This window comes from Agelaius tricolor, unplaced genomic scaffold, assembly GCF_023055355.1.
Source record: "Agelaius tricolor isolate 1412-34295 unplaced genomic scaffold, bAgeTri1.0.p SCAF_5, whole genome shotgun sequence".
Lineage (NCBI taxonomy): Eukaryota > Metazoa > Chordata > Aves > Passeriformes > Icteridae > Agelaius > Agelaius tricolor.
The window spans coordinates 41,231,786-41,245,361 of NW_027269265.1; the positions used below are offsets into that span (position 1 = coordinate 41,231,786).

General features: G+C 38.9%; 1 protein-coding gene across 1 annotated transcript in view; it reads right to left on the reverse strand.

Moving 5' to 3' along the window:
* HSD17B12 (hydroxysteroid 17-beta dehydrogenase 12) overlaps positions 1-13,576 on the reverse strand; it is an 80,856-nt gene that overhangs the window by 38,229 nt on the left and 29,051 nt on the right. The window contains exons 2-3 of the mRNA XM_071427583.1: positions 13,039-13,085; positions 8,663-8,738 (exon numbers count right to left, since the gene is read on the reverse strand). Coding sequence (XP_071283684.1) covers positions 8,663-8,738; positions 13,039-13,085 — 123 coding nt within the window. The remainder of the gene's footprint in view (positions 1-8,662; positions 8,739-13,038; positions 13,086-13,576) is intronic.

Genomic DNA, 13,576 nt, shown 5'->3' on the forward strand with positions numbered 1-13,576 from the left:
ATTGAAGGAATCAGTAAAAGGAAGCTCTGTTGCACCTGTTGCAAAGGAAGCCTATGCTGTTCCTGCACAGCTTAAGATGCCTGCCTACAATTTAACAGTACTTGCTATGTTTCCATAAATTGTTGTAAGTATATGCATATGAACACTTGGTAAAGCCTCTAGGAATAGGTTCCAATTCCTTTCATTCAAGTACACATGCAGGACTTCCAGGGAATTCCTTACATACTGCAATAGTTGCACAAGTAATCTCACAGAAACAGCTTCCTTAAAAAGAGAGAATATTTTTTAAAAATCTAATCACATAGAACTGTGGAGCAGATAAAACAATGACAGATCTTAATTTAAATGTTCTGTTAACTTTAAGTTTCAATATACACAGACATACAAAAGTCAGTTCATCACTTCTCAGCTTTCACAGATGACTTCAGCTCTCCAAGCCAAAGTCCAAAAACCACTGAGCCATTTGGGTGCATAAGTTTTTAATGTGTATGTACAGTACTACAAAACAGAGGGAAAACACACTTTATTAATAATTGCCTCCATTTGCTCTCCTCTGACTTCCATTACATCAAAATACATTACAATTTCTAAAACACACTAACCAAGTCAGAAACACATTCTGAATAACGCAGGATCAATCAATAAGGCCATTCACCCAAATATTATGCTCAGCATTGCAAGCTTTTCTAAATCAAGCTTGTTCTAATTACCAAGCTAACTAAAAACACAGAATCAAGCAGGCTGTGACAAACAGCTGCAGAGGCTGGCAGCCAGGGGGGCTGCACACTCGAGTGCTGGCAGTGTTTGCAGTGCCTGCAGGCAGCCAGGCGAGCTGAGCGCGGTGCTCCCCACGCACCCCCGGCCCCGTGTGCCAGGCACGGGGGGCTCCCGGGCCCCGCACGTGCGGCCGCCCCCGCGCTGTGCCGTGCTGTGCTGCCAGGAGTGGTGATTCCCAGAATAGCTCTCTGCAGCACAGCCCCAAAATATCCACTCTGCCTGAACTGCACAAGCAGTGGCTAGGGCACGGTCCCCAGCTATTTCAGGGGGATGCACAACGTGAAGCGTGGGAAGGTTGCTATTGTGTAGTAGGCAGCTTCTCAAACTCCCATTCCTCTCCTCTTTCCCCAACACTATTTTCAACCCCCCCATGATTTATTTTTTTTTTAATATTCATTGATGTATTTGTTGTTACTAAGCATGAAGAGAGCTATTTTTCATTCACTTAATCATTTTAGGAAGGGCATATAGACTATTTCCCATACTTCCTGTAACATTTCCTTTCCCGTAATCCCATTATTATTGTCTGTGACAATGTGTACACCTGACATGTGTATACATGTAAACATGAATTTTGCATCACTTTCTGCAAAATGGAGTCTAAATTCTTCAGCCATATACTTATTAGAACAGTAACTATTAAAAAAAAAAAACCCAACACCTTTTTTTTTTAGATTTAGGCTCAACAGAATGAATTTCAGAAAGACCAGAAAAAATACACTGTAAGAAGAATTTAGTGTCACTAATAGAGACTGAAAGGTGTCATACCATGGATTAACAAAAAGAACTTGTGCCCTTACTCTCAAGTCAATTTCAAGACATTTAAGTCTGTCACTCTACTTGAATTAAAGCAAATTTAAAAAGGGAAACAAGTTTCTAGGCTAATTCAGCATTATCTTTTATATCTCCAATTCAGCATCCACAGTAAAATGTTTGCTGTATCCCAAAGTCAGGCACTTAAAAGTACAAGTTTTCAGGGTTCTCCAAAGTATTACTCGTAAGGAAAAATCCATTGTTAATTAGTCCCCATCTACTGCTTGAAAAAATAGAGTACCCACTCAGCACTGGAAGTGTGGCATATGCCTAAGGAGTTACAGTAGTCATACTTTTATCCAGTGGCTACACAAATTTGAAAATTGTTTATTTCTCATATTCAAGGATTTTTTTAAAAAGAATTTGTTGTGCAGAACAAATCAACTGAGTTTCCTTTCTCTATGAAGAGCTACTAACTAGCATTTTTTTTTCTTCACCACAACATATTCATGAAAAACCATAGAAGTGATTATCACTATTTCCTCAGTAGAGAAGTCTATCAGGGATTTTTACAGCTTTGACAGATAAAAAGGACTTGATGTAAGGGAACTTAACCTGCTAAAAAAGTGACATAAGACTAAAATACACATTCATAGAATGAAGTTGCAGAAGGAAGACAGCACTCTTTGCACCACACAGTCCTTTCTTGTGCCAGAGAGAGACTACTCCTTGCAGAGACACTTAAAAGGCCTGATTTTAAGTCCCTTAGTAATAGAGCTTCTACCAGTTGGCTTAAACTAAATTTTCAAAACAGATTTTCACCCAATCCAATGTGAAAACAATCCAATACTTATCTTTTCATGTGCTGATGTTCAGCTTATTTTACACTGAAAGTGATAAGCAATAGATTGCAGCTTACATGTTAACAAAAGGTGTTCAAAGGCCCAGAGGCTCTTGTTTTGGCATCCCTAAAGGCTTATGTTACAGATAGGTCGTTAGCAGAGACAGGCATTATGTTTCTGAGTATTACAGAAAATGCAGTGTATCCTCCCACACAACTATTGCCAGGCAGAGGCAGCAGTGACCCCAAACATTTGCAGGGAAGACAATTCCTGGTTGTTCAAGTCTGGCTTTCAAAAGTACCAAGGAAGTCACCTGCCCATTGATCCAGTTACCTAACATGTAAAGCTTTAAGACTCAAGAAAGCATTAGGTCCTAGAGTTAGTCCTGATCCTACAGGCACAATATACAGAGTATGAGGCTACTTCTGCTGTGTTTATATTCAGACAAGGAAACCCAAAGTCCCGAATTCACATTTTAAATAACCTTCATACATTCCTTTCCCTGGACTTCCTGGGTTTATGAACTATTAATAAGTACTGCATAGAAACACACTGGCAGTGAGGTTCACAGCAAGAACCTTCTTTTTGGAAGAAACTCACTCAGTCCTACCAGGTGTGAAAAAGCACCATCTCCTAGAGCTTGCTAGCTCACCTACTGCTTTGTGGAACCCCTACACTGACCAATAAAGTTCCTGGTTTTCATCCTTAAAACCACCTGTAACACGTGGTCTGTTATTCCATATGTTGACAGATGCTATGGAAAGGAAGTCCTTCTGCAAGGATATCACTGGTCATCTGCAGAACATTTACCTGTGTATGGTCCTACCAGATTGCTAGCTCAAAACTCTCCAAAGAGGTGAAGTAGTTCTAGGACTGCATCCTGTAGTTTGCAGGGCATCTGTCAAGTGTTGCTCTCTAAGTATTCTGTTCAATTTCTTTAAATAAATCCAGACAAAATGTCAATGAGAAAATTCAAGAGAAAACCATAAAAAAAGAGGGACTAAGTGGGAAAAATATCCAGCCACAGAAGCAGAATTCTTCTTAAAGAAGAAAAAAATTCAAAATTAAAAATAAGCTCCCTTTCCAACAGATCTCTTTTTTACATCAGGGTCATCTACTTAATTTATTAACAAATTAATGAAAATTAATTCAGTTTGAATCCTCTGTCCACTTTCTACAGTGCCCACCAACTGCTCCTTTAGTAAGTGGCTCACACAAGGCAAAACCAAGAGAACTTCCTTCACTTCATCCAAGGGAAACTTTCTTCAGAGATTAAATTCAAGAGTTCGTTATCAAAGACCCTCACACTACAACTTTATGTGAAAGGTGACTTCAGTGCATCAAAACAAGTCTAAAATATTTGAAGCCATTTTGTCAAGTTCAAGAAATATATGAGGATTTCAAGTATGTCAACCTAAACCTGGCTCAAGTAATAGAAGGCTACAAACATATTCATTTACCTTAAAATAGATCACAAAAGGTCAGAATAACTGCCAGATTCACTTAGTCTTCAAGTTAAGCTCAGGCAAGTGAATCTTGTCATTTCTGTGCAAAAGATGTCCCCTTCCTCTCAGAACTTGTCTGCATTTCAACCTCCTCCATTAAACACAAATATTCTTACTTGCCAACTCCAAAATGTGAGGAGGATGTACTGGGGTGCAGCAGAGAGGAAATTAAGAGACAGGGCAGAGATGAAGGAGCCAAGCGCTCCAAGGGAGGTGCAGGTGAGCATCTGCAGGGATTCGGTTTGTCATAGGGGCATGGCCCATTTGCTGCAGTGGGTCATGGTGAGGGATGGGGCACAAGCACAGGGGTCAGCAACAGGTCTGCTTCAGGATGCTGCCCACAACCTGGGGCATCCTTTCACCAAGAAAGCAGAAGAAAATTGTAAAACGCACCCACCTAGGAAATGGGGAAGAAACGTTTCTGGGTTTGGCACTACATCCCATTTTTGTACTCAAAAATCATGCCAGAGTATTAGAACACAACAGATCCTGAATATAAGCATGAGAGTTATCAGTTACTGATACCCAAAATCTTAGGGTTCGAGAGTAGTTCAAGATGAAGCTACCATGACCAAGCAACTTAGATACACTGCACACTGGGCTGAGGAAATGTATTGGAATGAAATAGCTACATAGATTTTCGCAAAATTGCCAAAAATCTTTATTTTCTTATAGAAGAAACTTGTATTTTCTTACAGATATGTAGCAGAATCCAAGTTTTGAACATTAGTTCCCAATGCATGTAAGGCTGTATGTATGTAGTTCCCAAGTATGAAAGGCTTATAGTGTATTCCAATGTTAATTTTTGAGAATACATTGGAAAAACAATTGATTTCTCTAAATTCAAACAATTTAATTGGAGCCAATTTTATCATCTGTGTGTATGTAAAACTAAACCACCAACTTGAAAGCAGTACATAGGAAGTTCCTTTCATTATATAATAACAGATGACAGAATCTGCCACGTTGCTTTTATATGCACTCACCTACAAGTAAGTAGTTACTCAGACTTCTAAGTAGAAACACCAGCAAGGAAGTAGCAGTTTTTTCCTGGCTTTTGCAGCTCATGCTCAACTCCATGAAGTGTCCTGTGAAGGTACCAGCTAAAAATGGACACCAGTACCAAATTCTTTTGACAATTTCCCTATAGACAAACTGAAGTTTTTTCCTTGCTTATCTGGTCTGCACTACATTCTTCATATTGCAGCCCCTGGGTAATGAGTTTCTACAGCAAAGTAGTTCTCAATTCCCTGAGGAAAAACTTATCCAGTGCAGTAACTGAAGCTTTTCTGCCTGCAAATCCATGGTTCAAGAACCAACTGCTAGCACAGAGCACCTGAGATGTCTTGGACCATGCTCATTATTAAATACAGCAAATCAGGGAATAGACTCAACATGTGGCACTCAAACAATTGTCTCCATTCACAGAGAAATTTTTTTCCTGATCCTCCCTGAATGTTTGGAAGTGTTTAACAATGCAATGCAACAGACACTTCAGAAAAGTGGTGGAACAGTGAAGCAGCATGAACTAAACTAGGGAAGCCTTTTTTACAGTGACCTTAATAGTCTGTGCTTGTGCCTGACAACTTGATTAAAAGATCCAATATACTTCAATAAAACTTATATAATTCCTCATAAAGGTTGTCCATGACGACTGAAGAGGAAGTTCTAGATTTTTTCTTCAGTCAGTGGCCGATACTCTATTTCTTAATAGAGTATCCCTATTATCCGATGTTCTCCCTATTCTATCCTATATTATCCCTATATCCATATTTCTTAGGGAACAAAAAGCAGAATTGCTCTTTTATGGCAAATCCTACAACACCTAAGTACTCTGAAAAAAAAAAAAGCTTTAAAACATGCTTGAAAACACAGTGAAAAATCTTATAAAGTCTTCAAAAACTTGTAATTAACCCACTAATTTTTGTTGCTCAAACTGAGCTGCACATTCAGAACATCTGGTGTTCCCATAACATCAATTCAGCTACTTTAATGTGCATATGCACATTAAAAAAATCAGCTCCAGGTCAGTTGGCATTTAACATGCAGAAAGACATATGAGTATTTCCCTTATGATGGTGGTTATACAACTTGTATTTTGTAAATAGATGTCACTCCTAGTAGAAGTCTACCCTATGAGTCTTCTGAAGTAGAATGAACACACCTGAGTCTCAAAATCCCTGTCATTATTTATGACAGAGTGTATCTATCCATTCAATAGGATAAGCATGAGATTGATTAATGAAAAGGAGCAGCAAACTGAAAACATGCACAGAATCACACAACTCAAAGAACTGGAATTAGCTAAACACGTATTCTTCCTTAAAGTGATTAAGAGTCATTACTCAAGAGGAGCAAGCTCTATGCCAATTTGAAGGACAATGGACCACTATAAAGAAGTTTAAAGTTACCTTAGAAGCCTGCAAGGGAACCGTTTAGGTAATTACAGACTTAGCATTAAAAAAGTCACAGACCTTATATATGACAACATCTGAGCAGACTGCAGAGACCACATGGGACTGAATACAAGACAATTCTGTCCAGCTAAAACCTAGCAGGATCTGAAAGTGCAACTCAGGCTTGCATGTTCATGCAGACTATCCTAATCCTTCAGTATATGCCACGATGAACAAGATATACTTTTCAGTAGCTCAGTGTTGTCAAAAGAAGTGTTCTGAAAACCCAGCATGAGTCATCTCATTTCAGAACGGTTTAGGAAAGGAAGCAGAAAAATGTTTGGGTGAGGCCTAACAGTAATTATGTATTACAGGCTGCTTCACATAGGGAAATGTACCTATTTTTTTAATCTGAGAACCTCCCCCAGCAGCTACCATGTAAGTGCTGAAGCTTAAAGCAGTAGATTTATCTATCTTGTCAGCATCATGCTTAATTCCCAGGGAGAAAGAGATACCCAAACTGTTAAAGAAGGGGTTATGACCACTCTCAAGAAGCTTGCCACTTCATGCATAGGTGTTTGATTCCTGAACAAGACTATTTGTAGAAACTTCTTTCAGTTATAGTTTGACTTGGCAAAACAAGTTTATGTAACGTTGCTAGAAACGTGACTGCACATGCCCACACAAATGCAGCAAACTATCATCCAGCTACTGCAGTGAACCACCAAAAAACACCACCTTGTTGTAGCTTCCTTATGTATGGGCAGCAAGCTTCAGCAGTGAGACAGGTTACCCAGGCAGTGACACCTATTCTGCTGCATTTACATTGTCACTACATTGACCAGAGTGTCACAGGTAGGTCCAGACACTGCAGTGACAGCTTTAAATGAAGGATACTAATGAACAATGCCACTTACTTCCAAATCAGTGGAAGATAGAGCTTGATGACAACTTTGCTCTAAGAAGGAATGCTCTCTACAACTTAAACATACACATAAGAAAGAATAATTTTCTGTCTAAAAAACAGTTTGATATGCCATCTTACATTGGACACTAAAAGCCAGAAATAGTGACATCAATATCAACAGAACTGTATGCCCTGATTTACAGATCTAGTACAACAGCTACTGTTTAGCAAGTTGAAGTCCTTGAGTTTTTCAGTGATCCTTACTTACACTCAGCAATCCTTTACAACTTCATACAGCACAGTGTGTTGACGCTTGACTTAGGGGATTATGCTTTATAGTAAAACAGTGCCACTAACAAATACACAGAATTTTTAGTAAACTTAAGCCAAAATTGTACATTTATGACCCTGGAAAGAGAGCAGTTCTTACCATTATCTGCATTACATACACAAACCATTTTAGAAAGCCTAAGCAAGACAAGAGAGGGTAGCACAGAAGCATCATCTTAAACGTTTCTTTGCCCAACATCATTATGCTGAGACACCTGCTTTATAGTACACAACTTCTACTCCTGCTTATCAAAACCTTTTCACATGGTTATATTTCTCACTTTATCTTGACATACACTGCACAAACTAATAACCTTGCATGAAATATGCCCTAATAAAAGAGATATAGATTAGAAGAGGAATTCTTGTGGTTTAGATTATACTTTTCTCTGATTGGGAAATCCTTTGTCAGCATGAGACTTGAGGAAGTTTTTTCCTAACTGATCCTGTAGAAATACCCATTTGTGATTGAAACACTAAAGTTGCTCCCTTATTTTTCCATTACAGCCATTTACTACACACTTACTGAAGAAACAATCCCTAATACAGGTTCTTAAACACATTAACTCATTCCATATATTCTTATGACTATGAACACTCATCACCTCAAAAGAACTTACAGGTCTCTAATATATTCTTTGAGTAGTTTATTCAAACAAAACAAAAAAGAGGGAGATGGGGCAAGCTACCCACAATAAATCTGTATACTTGGTAAGACAACAAATAACAAAGAAAACACTTTCAACAACTTCTAGTTGCAAAGAAAGTACCCTTATGGCTGGAGAGACAGAGAGAATATTCAAATGGAGAAGTGACGGCATGTTTCTTGCCTTATTATGATTTTAGACAACTACTACTATGTGAATAGGTGGTATTTCAGTCTGGCCTGGTAAGCTTTTCTTATGGAAGACTAACAGTTTTAGGAGTACTTATTCCAGAATTAAGCCCTATTGTTCTCAGAAGTTAAATGTGAAGAGCTGTAAAATTGAACTGCAAGGCCTTTACCACTTATATCTGTAACATTTGCACTGTGCACAAGAGCAAACTCTTTTCAAAATCAAAGCTGTACATATTAGCATGTATGAAATTCATGTGCAATTGCATTTATTTATAAGCATGCCAGTGAAGTTTAGGGAAGAAGTTTTAACTCACTTATTTCAGTAGAAACCTGGTCCAGTTTTTCTTTTGACCTACTGATTAGAACCACCTTCATTCCACGTCTTGCTAACTGCAAGAAGACAAAACAGGAGACATTAGAATAGTCATAAATCACTTCCAAGTTAGTAACCTAATCAAAGCATTTGCAAAATTCATCAAACATCCCAACAATATATGACCAGCAAGTCTGAAAAAAATACAATTTTAAATAGAGATATAAAGGGGAAAACCAGGATAAATACTTCCATGTTATTTATTATTTAACTCCCTTTACAACATGCTATCTTCTCAGTCATCTAATAGAGGTGGATTTATAAAATAGAAAACAAACAGTGGATATTTTACAGAACTTTTACATTACCTCTGCAAGTCAGAGCAAAGATATTATTACCCATAATGAAGTTTAACATGTCAAGTTAAGATATCCATGGTCACTTGAACACTTGTGTTGCAACTCAATACTTCCTCCCTTTAGTAAGGCTCCACTCTTACTTTGTACTACTCATGGGTATTAAGGTTAATTTACTTCTAAAACTCTTTTAGGGAAGCTATCTGAGGAAATTAAGATGGGGCAAGAGCATACCCTGGTCATCAAATCAGACCTGCCACTGCAAGTTTAAAAGGAGATCCAACAACTCAATTGAAAAGTGTCTGCAGGAAGAAAGTTACATATCTGAATTACTCTGCAATGAAAATTATGTTTGTGACTACTGTAAGTAGAAACAATATCTCTATCCACAGTTCAAAGTGGCTCTGCCTTTTAGACCTACACATAAAAACCATGTATGTTGTCATTGCGCCAATAAAGCTCCTTCGCTGCCTTCGGAAGCTGATGAGAATGGGACTCTGATGGAATTTTTTAAAAACCACAACAACAACAAAAAAATCCCAACTAATCAACAAAATACACAGACCCAAAAACCTCAAAACACTACACCACAGTACAGCCACAACCTGAAGTGGTTTAAAGCTGTCTACTTTTCTAGCAGAAGTATGCAAAGCAGTAGTGATTCTGTCAGACAGAGGTATGGCGGAGTTCATCAGTGAACTCTCTACTTCCAGGTGTGATCTCTAAGCAGTAGAAAACTCATACTAGATTTCATGAGCATAGAGTGAGGTGTGGTGACACCAAAGACACCACAGAAATCACTAGCAAACAGCTGCCAGGTTCAGGCTCACAGGCAACTTAAGCCTTCTCCTTCAGGAAATGATGCGGTGTTACAAGAATTACTGTCTGAAAGGAATGAACACATTCAGCCAACTGCAGAGAAGCACTGGCTCACTGGAACACATTTTACATGAAGCCCTTAGTAGGCTTGGAAGGCACCAAGAAGAAGGGAATAGCACTCTCATTCCACAGGACCAAGGCAGTGAAGGCCTTAATTACCTAACCTGCTAGGACAATCTACTCAGAATCCAAAATAGCTGTCTTCCCATGAGGCAAAAAGCTCCAGAGATCCTCCTCATGGATGCAAACCTCCAGACTGCAGACAGAGGAGTTTGCTCTCTTTCAGCAGTCATGACCCTTGGGCTCTCAGAGTGCTTCAGTAGGTACCTGGGCTTAATGGATAAGTATTCATCTGCATTTGTCTCAAAAGCCAAGGAAGTAAAGTGATGCCAATACATCCAGTCAATGGAACTTCACCACATTTAGAGAATTTCCACCACAAGGGTGAGCTTGAGAGAAACCTCTGCTATGTTCACACTGAAGGGATGCATTCTGAGAAGTGGTTTGCAATCTGAAATTGGAAACCCTTTTGCAAGTGGAGTTCTAAGTAGAAAGCACATAAAAGAGCCAACAGAAGACCCTGTAACTAGGAACAAATATCACGAAGAGAAGTAATCAAACTTGAAAAAGATTCAGCACTTGAGAGCAAGTTCAATTAAGGTGCCTGATGAGCACTCTGCCTTCACTGGTATAGACCTAGTTGGTTGAAAGGAAACACAATCATCCAAAGAGAGATAATGATCCCCAAGATCCCAGTTACTAATTTTGTTTTTATATAGGAATCAAGGAAGACCCACTTGCTTCGTAGATAGACTGTGATTATAACTTGTCCCTTTGGCCAATATCCTTAGGGTCCTGAAACGGCTGAATGACAGGACCTTAAAACTTACCATAAAAACTCACCCAGAGTAGCATATGTTGGGAAGCTACCCTTGTAGCCTAAGGATTGATGCAAGCCAGGGTTACCATTCTAATGGAGCTGATGAATGGAGGTGTTTGATTTTCTTAATTGCCACGTTAGTGACTACCACATTTTCCACAGATGTGCATAGTAGAGTACTGCAGAGTAAGCAATGGGATCACAACCTCTAGTTTATCACCAGCACACAAATAAGGCTAAGGCTGAATTTATACTAATGATTTTCAAAAACAAACAAAAGATAATGATAGAGAGCCAACGAATACTGACTCCTCACCATATCCTCAAAACATGAAACCTTTCACAAAGGGCTGATTTAGCAATGATAAGGATATCAGTGCTGGGCAAAGATTAAAGGTCTTAATACTGCAAGAGTGAAAATGTAGAAACAGTTCTTTGCTTGGAAAAGGAAAATAATCTACAGAACAGAGTATAACCCAAGATTCCACACACTCATAATGTTCTCTTCCATCACTTTCCAGTGAGACCATATCAAACTTTCAAAGAGGCAATTCTCAACACACAGTTACAATTCTCACAAATTCCTCCAAGGAAAACGAAGTTGTCTACATGACTATAATCACAGCCATCAAGGCCCAAGTAGCCATATGCCAGCAGAATTTATAGTAGCCAGGAGGGAATTTTTAGTAGAAAATCAAGCCTCTTCTGGCAGACTTCTGTAGATGTCTCTAGAGCTAAAGACTGAGATGTCTCTTCAGGTATTCCACATTTCACCCCACATCCACACTTGACTTTATCAAAGTATTCTTCATCCATTTAAGCTGTCAAAGGAAGGATTTGTGTTTTATTCTAAATAAATGCTTAAATAACAATAATAACTACAACTCAAAGTATGTTTTATTCTGTAGCCCAAGAATGAGTACCTGTACCCTTTGGGGTGCCCTCTGCTTACAGCAATTACTGCAAGGCAGCTGTAATAGACACGGTTTTCCAACAGTATCTCATACTTGTGATGCTTTCCTAATGGGGGTTTGAATGCAGGAGTCAGCCAGCAGCAGACTTCCATGCTCAAAAGCAGCCTAGTTCTTAGAGACATTACAGAACATAAAGCAAGCTCTCATTTTATTCACCCAGTACCTTGCCATATAGATCCTGAAACTAATCTCCCATGATGTTCAGGGGGTGTCTCCCACACCAGAGGACTTCCTCCTGATAATGCTCTGCTGTGGGCACAGTGACCTCCTTCCACTTGCTCTAGACAGTTAAAATTAAGTGTTGCATCATTTGCTTTGGTGCCATGTAACTGGGGTACCTGGCAGCTATGAGCTGTGAGCAATATGCCAGGGTCAGGTGCTGCTGGCACCAGGCTTAATGCCTTTTGCAGCCATCTCCCCTTTCTCAAACTAGGACTATGAAGTACTACTTCCTGCAAAGTAGAAATCAGTTTGGGAGCTAGAGCTGCAGATAGCAGGGCAAGGCACATCTGGATGACAGGAAATCCAAAGGACAAGGACTATCCATGAAGAGGAATGCCATTTTCCCCGTGGGCTTTGCAAAACAAAAAAAAAGAAATAAGAAAAAATTAAGGAAAAGGGAATGTCTTACAGCTGATCTCACACAAAATCACGCTGGTGTTTCAGAGAACACAAAAATGAGCACAGACAGGCTCACTCTGATACTAATGCTGAGTTTAAAGTTATTTTTGCTATAAATTGTTGTAGTCAGCACTATTTGTCATTATGTTCTCTGGGCTTATAGGCTAAATTACCCTATACTAACAGGCACTTTCTGTCTTAAGCAATACATTCCAGTATATGAAATATATTTGGAGCCCACATATCCATCAAGAGCAGAAGTACAGTAGAAGAGATAAAGGTAAAACCCAGCTTCAGAGACTTCATGAACTAGAGAAAATAATTGGAAGTTACTGCTGGCAGCTGTAAATGCCATTTAGTCAGTGCCTGGAAGTACCAAAAGGAATTACTAAGGGCTGAGAAAGTTAAAATTCTTTTAAAAACGAAGGAAGTTAAAAATAAAAACTGAAGGACAAGGTAAGAGCTGAAAATATAGTTCACAAATAAAAGAAACTAACAAGAAACTAACAAAAAGAAATACAACTTTTGGTTGGTTAGCAGAGGAAGGCAAGGTAGGAGACCTCTTTCTCCACAGATATCTATGTTAAGATAAGGTGAGGAAATATCACATGCAGCTTGACGTATTGCCAAGAATCAAGACAGACTTCCAAGTGGTAAGAATTCTTACCTCTTCTGCATAGGCTTTTCCAATCCCATCAGTAGCTCCCGTGACCACTGCAACAAAAAAAAGACAAATCTGCATTAGTTGCTTCACAGAAGTAATTGCAATGTGCGTGTTTGTCTGTAGGCTATTAAAGTACTCATTCCAGACAGAAACATATCAACGTCTCTGGAACAGGTGTACAACTCCTATGAAATTACTTTAAGAACTCACACTAAAACGTTTCCATGGGTAAGAAAGGAGAGAAAGAAAGGGAATTAGGAGCCTAATGTGTTTCAAGAATCAGGTTCAGCACCCCTTCTAAAGCCAGGCCTCTGTCCTAATACTCTTCTTCAGAAACTTTGTGGACTAAGAGATTTCCAAGCCATTTAACTTTAAAAAAAGCTGATTTGTGACTATTAAACCAGCTGCCAACTTAGTTTTACTGTACAGTAAAATAAAAAGTATCTCAAATCCAGTAAGCATCCAAGAAAATAGATTTTAGGACACAGGCAACAGCTTTCTGTTAGTGTTCCTCCAGCAGATTTCAGTTCCTTATGGCCAT